The following is a 6,828-nucleotide window of genomic DNA, read 5'->3' as shown; positions in this document are numbered from 1 at the left end:
ATTCCTTTGAGATTCTGGTCTATGTTGACATGATTGCATAACATACTTTCTGCAGATTTGTCAGCTGCACATTCAATCTACCGATCTCCTGTTCTACAGGAGTTGCGTCTCAGTGTGCAATGATCTCTCTGGAATCATAATTTCCTTCAACACTGACATGTGGAAAGTGAAAGTGAACACGCTATGACCAGGCCATCAGCAGAGGGATAGCAGGGTAGGCTGTGAAGCTCGAGTCTGTTGCACAACACTAGGCAAAGCTAACTTTTTACTAGTTGAATGACCAGTTGAACAAACAGATAAGTAAACACAGACTCTTCCTTCTGCTGTTAAAAACAGACTGGGATGTGACTTCATGTGCAGCGTCACATACTAATTCATCCTCTCCGTATATAGGAAAGGTTCCAGTAGCAGCTGGTGCAAAGATGTGACTTCCATCTGGTCCCGTGTGATTGACTATTCCTAGGAGACTATATTAGAGGGCTTCTGCATAAAAGTTGAGCTATTTCCCAATCTCTTTTGTGGATAAATAAAGAAGATTTAAGATATCAAAAATGTCAGGTAGGTGACTTTAATTAATATAAATTATCTAGATTTGAACATGTACAATATAAAATCAGATTATACTAAAGAGTATTGAGTCTATCGAGGAGTAAAATGTGGTTCAGTCTGGTGGCTGTCCTCTACACAGGGTAAGTTTAATAAATAAAAGACAAGCTTCCCAAAATTTTCCCACTATTTCAGCTCTGGACCTTGGGAGCAGAATTGTAATTCTCTCTGTTTTCTTTCTCTGAGTTTTTAAATGATAAAGAACACTGTAGTGATCCAGTTTGACTTGAAATCAGAATAAACTCCCTGCTCCCCCACACTCTGCTCCGTGCCAAGTGAAATCTAACACTACATGCAGCCCAGAGATGGCTGCAGACAAAAGGTTACATTCCTCTGCATTTGACTGCAGGCCAGGATAATGAAACTCTGACATGCCTGTCAAAACTACAAACTAAATGCGCTGCATGAAACTGGTTTTACCTTTACAGTAAGACCATAATGAAAATAAATACATAAAAAGAGACATTATTGGCCGTGTGACTGCCTTGTAGTAGATACTACACTCTACCGTAAATTTAAATTTGCAATCTTTGAAAATTGGGGCTCCACTTTCAATTGACGGAAAATAGACAAACCAAATTTATCAGTCTTATGATCACAAATACTAAACCCTTGATACATGGATCTCTGTCTTTGCTTTGAACGAATACACAAGCCCGTGACTTTGCAATAAATGAGGATTTAATTATAGCTAAATGTCTATAAGCATAAATGAGGCATTGATATAAACACATGGCAAAGAGGTCAGAATCAAACAGATGAATCAAGTATATCTTTTAATGACAAAGTGAACTCTCCACTTAGTTTGGTAAAAGCGAACTGAAGTACTTCCGAAGTACTATCAAAGCAAGACTTACTGAAGTACAAAATATATATATATGTATAGTATACATATATATATATATATATATATATATATAAACTTAGGCTCATTCAGTTTGGTATTGAGCTACAAACTGAGGCTTGTTTCAGCTAAAGATCAAAATATGCGCAGTTTAACGAAGAGAATAAATTGTTGCAAGAATACCAGTCTAGATGAGGTAAAATAAGACTGTAGAAGAGACTTGGAGGGCAGTTACAAGAAAATCTTGAAGGACAAAAAAGCAAAAAGGAAAAAGGAAAAACCAAAGAAGAGCAAAAGTAAATGAAAAAGATAAACAACAAAATGAAGGAGAGTTAAAGTGCCAAAAGAAAGAAGAGCCGAAAAGGAAGTGTGTGGAACAAAGGACAGTCAGCTCTTTTTATCAACCAGCAAATCTAAGCATGATATTATGGGCAGAGAACTGGCCTTTTGTGACCAAACTGTAACTCGATACTCATTTCCTTTGTTTCAAGGAAATTGAGAGGAATGGATTTGCAACTTTCCATACTCCACGGAGATTAATTTAATTGAGGTTTAACATGTGAAGATCACATGCTTAATTGATGGTCAATCAGTGGTTCTAAACATAACAACAGTGTATTACATAGAATATTAAGACAAGCATATGGTTTGAACAAAGATCATAATACAGCCCATCATGGAATTGTTCAGAATGATATACAGGACTAATTAATTGTCAAGATGATTTTTAATAGTGCTTATAGATGAACAGGAGTTCATCAAGAATAATGACTAAATGTTTTAATAGTATAATAAAATGCAGTCTACAGGATAGTCTAATAACTATATAAGGGTCATAGAGAACTAACTATTCGTCGTTACTAGGTGGCAGTGTGGTTTTATGGCAAACAATGCATTCAATTTGGCATTTTGTAACTTGGCCATTTCACATCCCACAGACAAGGGAATTGAACCAATTTTCATAAAAAAATATTTGCTGTGCAATATTAACTGATTACTGAATAGTTGGGCACCTGATTAATGTGAATTCAGAAATGAACTTAACCAAGGGGGGATATCAATGTAATGTCAATTCAGTAATGCATTTACAATTTATAACAAGTGCCTGGCAGCTTTCTGAAAGAGAGTATGAGAGAGGGAGTATGCAGGTGGTTGTTTGTGTGTGTGTAAGGCAGAGAGAGAGAGAGAGAGAGAGCAGATCATTATGTGTTTAGTTCTGATTATTTTCCTTTGTGAAATATATTACAATTTGTTGAGGAAAACATCAGTCTCTGTTCCATGAGTACATTATCTTGTCTTGTTCTTTTTTGTGAGATTCACAGCCAGGATAACCCCAAAAGGTCATAAAGTAAGTTCAATTCATGCTGTTATTTTTATTATCATGACAAAACATTGACCTCTTCTGGTTGGAGAAGGGTGGTTCCTTGTCTGGTCAATGTTATTTTGGACACTTTTATTGTGAGAGGCCATTTGATAGTCCTGAGAGTACCTGAATCAAAGCCACCATGTTATCTCTTAGTGGAATTCAACTGAAGGAGGGGTGTGCTCAGTACAGCCTCATTATAGCCAAAGCCTTATGGAAGTCATTTTTAAGATTTAAGTTTACTGGTTAGCATATATAGTTCAAGAAAGTAAGGTTCATGTTAAAACATTAAGGTGTGGATACATTTTGGCTACAAAAACGTACTTTCCAAATGAACTTTTTTTCTTTAAAAAAACATTAATTAGTAGTCAAATTCAATTCTGTATTACACCCCCAGGTGCAAAAGACTAAATAAAATTTCTGTCACCATCTGATAAAAATGACAAAAGTGCATTAGAATCAATTCAGTCTGTAGCAAACAGAAATTGTCTCATTTCCAGCCTAAGTCAGTTCAGCTGAATTTCATTTCATTAAAATGCTGTATCTGCAGCCAATCTGTTAAAAGTAACTCTGGTCTCTAGACTAATTCTAATATGACGTAAATAGTTTAAAAAGGAAAAAGAGGCATTACTTTTTCTCAGTACCTTAGATACAGTAAAGCTGAGATTTCAGAGAAAGCCCAGATTAAATAAACTTGAATCTGTTTCTAGTGATTGGAAAAAATCATGTGTCACAAAGAACCATATCTAAATACATAATTGCCCAAACCTGTTGCAATAACAATATTCAATGATAATAAATAATAGGATTTAATGTACAGAAGAACATTATCTCATCAGCACCTGCCATCTTTAGTGTGTGTCCTCACGTCAATGACATCACTGAAGCTGTGCTTTATGGGCAAGCCCACATGGGAGGTTACAAAACTTCAAGAAGTTCAAACCCTAAAATGCTTACTTTTCACCAGCCAGTCCAAAGCTTGGATGAAGGATTTGAGTCCAAAAACAATGTCATTGTTTTGTTCCTCCTTTTAGAACAGTCTCAAGGTTTAAGACAATATATTAATGCATTATGTTATGGGTCTGTAATTTACCAAGGAAGTTTCCTGCAAAGACTACGTAATTGGGTTCTAAGGGAAAATAGAAACTGTCTTGAAAGACAGTCCCATCATAACTTTGTTAATGGAAATTTACAGTCTTTTGCCCCAGTTAGCCACAACATTAAAACCAGCAATCAGTTTTACAACATTCATACATTATTCAGCCAAAACATTAAAACCAGTAACTGGTTTGAATTTTGTGGCTGATTGGTGTATGTTTATTTGTAAACTTGCCTGGAGACAAATTTCACAAAATAAAAGAATCCCAAAGTTACAGGAGTAATTAATTTGAATTAATTACTGTAATTGTAAGTTTACCAACCAAATACTGCTTTTCTCTATAATTATAATCAAATTAAATGGTTCTTCATAAGAAACCTCCTAGGAAATTATCAGGGAATTATTTGGAAATTACAGCCCCACAGAATAAAGTGTTACCAAAAGTTCTTTCAGAACAATTTTGACCGTGTCATAAATGTAGTCTTCCACCTCCAGCAGCCTCAGTTTAATGACATTTCCCTATGACACCCTCTTTAGTGACGCTCAAGGACACCAAAAACCTGATATATGATACATTTGTAACAAAGTAAACTTAATCAAATCAATCATGACAGAAGTATCAGCCTCAGTCTAATCTTGTCATCTGACCATTCTCTAGCTGGTGAGGCCTTCGTCACCCTGGCCACCACAGATTCCTACTGCATGGGAGCCACAGTGGTGGCCAGGAGTTTACGTCGGCATGGGACAACTCGCAGCATTGTCGTCATGGTCACACCAAACGTCTCACAAGAGTCAAGGTGGGTGTGGAAAGGGTTCCTAGATTCCCTGATATGGACACACACTAGCCATTATATCTCTATCAGCAACAACCAATAAGGTTAGAGTATATCAGGGACTCTTAGTTCACTGAGTTAGCTCTGTAACTCATAGTATGTCTTATCTGTATTCAGAACGCTAAAATGTTTAGTATGCTCTTTCTCCCAGTTCAGCTGTTTGTTGTAAGTTTTTAATTAAGTTGCTACTGATAATGTGTATCTAGCCATTGTGTAGGTGTGGTTTAATAGGATTTATTTACTTTAGGATGACTATGCTTGGTCAATAGCTTTAATCTATCTATTCTTTTGTGTAAAACCGTACACTAACAACTGAAGTGAAGTGTGTTGACTGGTGCGGTGACAGTGTTCACTAAACGTACTAGAAACAAGTTAATTCCTCTACCCTCACCAGACGTATGTGGCTATTCAACATACAGAACCAGAAAATGTAAAGGTTAAAGGGAGTTAGTTCCTAAGACTTTCTTTCAGTGGGTCTTTAATTTGTTGCAAGACCTCTCTCTATATTTAGGATTTCTCTGAGCTCCAAAGTCATTTTTTTCTAGTTACATCATTTATTTCATCTTTTACCCTGAATCACTCTGCTGCTGTTACTGTTAAATATCCACCTGTCTCCTCTTAAGAGTGGCTACCCTCCCAACAGGTTCCTAGCCTTCAGACATATTGTGTATTCACCTGTATGAATCCTGATCCAACAGGCTTGCCCTTGAGAGTGTGTTTGATTTGGTCATCGTGGTGGATATGATGGACAGTGAGGACTGTCTCCACCTGTCCCTGCTGGGACGTCCTGAGCTCGGCATCACCTTCACTAAGATCCACTGCTGGACTCTGACCCAATACAGCAAGTGTGTCTTTCTGGATGCTGACACACTAGTGAGTCCACTGAACATACAGTAACACATGTTGACTGCATTATTTAAAGCCACATGTGTAGAATTTCTAAGTCATTATTTTGGCATATGTGTTTTGAGGTAGCCATTCTTGGTGAAAATGTGTGCATGAAATGACTTATTAAACATTAATAAAGCTGATAGTTACAAGTAATAAATCCTGTATAAAGGATTCCTTATTAGAAGAAGGGGCACCAGAAATGTTTATGGTTCTAAAAGTATCATCCTCACGCTAGTAGGAGAAAGAGTGTCTGAAAGGGTTTCATGCTTCTAACGACTAAGAACAAACCAAAAGACAAAATTATACACTTAAGCGTCTTACCTTCAAGAGAGATTATTCCTTCATTTATTCTGTTTTATGTTTTACACAGTTCAAACTACAGCTTTGATCATTCACCAGAGGAATCATTCGTAGACACAAACACGGACCTCAGTCTAAAATGAAGTGATCATATGCCAAAGCAGATACTGCACAAATCACTATACAGCACGTGAACTGACTCACTGATCAAACTGGAGATTACTATGAGAGTCAACATTTAAAGTTCATCCATTCATGTTCTGACACACAGATGTTGGCCAACATTTCAGTTGGCAAACATGTTCTAAATGAAATCAATATTGACACTGATGTAAGAGGACATGTCAGAAACAAAACATCTGAAAATGAATGTTGACAATGTTTAATTAAATTGTTAAAGTAAAGGGAAATACACTATGGCCACCGTTGAAATCTAATCATAACCACATATGGGAGCAATAGGTATGTGTGGTTGTGTGTGAATATGGGAGCAATAGGTATGTGTGTGTGTGTTTGTGTGTTGATTATCCGTGGAGAGGGAGGGACATCATCCAAAGAGAAGGCAGCGTTTTGTCAGGGTTGATCCATGTCTGTGTAGACTCTCTGAAATGACTTGTAGTATAGATGAATGTTGATTGTTGACAATGCACCATCACATATTGCAAACATAAATGGCTTCAGTAAGAGGTGTTTCAAGGATTGTTTAGCAAAGATGTTACCTTTCTATCAAACACCAATGCAGTCCTTCTGTGTCCAGAAGCATCCTGGCCTGAGATTTTTTTTTCTGGATCCAGGTCTGTTTCCATGCACGTTCATCATTGCAAACCCTGGTTGCCTGTCTTTTCCCATACAGTTCTTCAACTGCCTTAATGCAAAGAACTACCTCTCACAT

At 36.9% G+C, this 6,828-nt stretch overlaps 1 protein-coding gene across 1 annotated transcript in view; it reads left to right on the top strand.

Annotated features, from left to right (window-relative positions):
* Window positions 1-362: 362 nt before the first annotated feature.
* Window positions 363-6,828, top strand: part of gyg2 (glycogenin 2) — a gene marked incomplete at its 3' end in the record, with an annotated part of 41,750 nt that continues 35,284 nt past the window's right edge. Inside the window, exons 1-3 of the mRNA XM_040123149.1 lie at window positions 363-558; window positions 4,571-4,709; window positions 5,444-5,618. Of these exons, the coding sequence (XP_039979083.1) occupies window positions 552-558; window positions 4,571-4,709; window positions 5,444-5,618 (321 nt within the window). The remainder of the gene's footprint in view (window positions 559-4,570; window positions 4,710-5,443; window positions 5,619-6,828) is intronic.

The sequence above is a fragment of the Xiphias gladius genome, unplaced genomic scaffold (genome assembly GCF_016859285.1).
Source record: "Xiphias gladius isolate SHS-SW01 ecotype Sanya breed wild unplaced genomic scaffold, ASM1685928v1 HiC_scaffold_1477, whole genome shotgun sequence".
In the NCBI taxonomy this organism is placed as follows: Eukaryota; Metazoa; Chordata; class Actinopteri; order Istiophoriformes; family Xiphiidae; genus Xiphias; species Xiphias gladius.
This window is presented reverse-complemented; position numbering and strand designations above follow the sequence as displayed.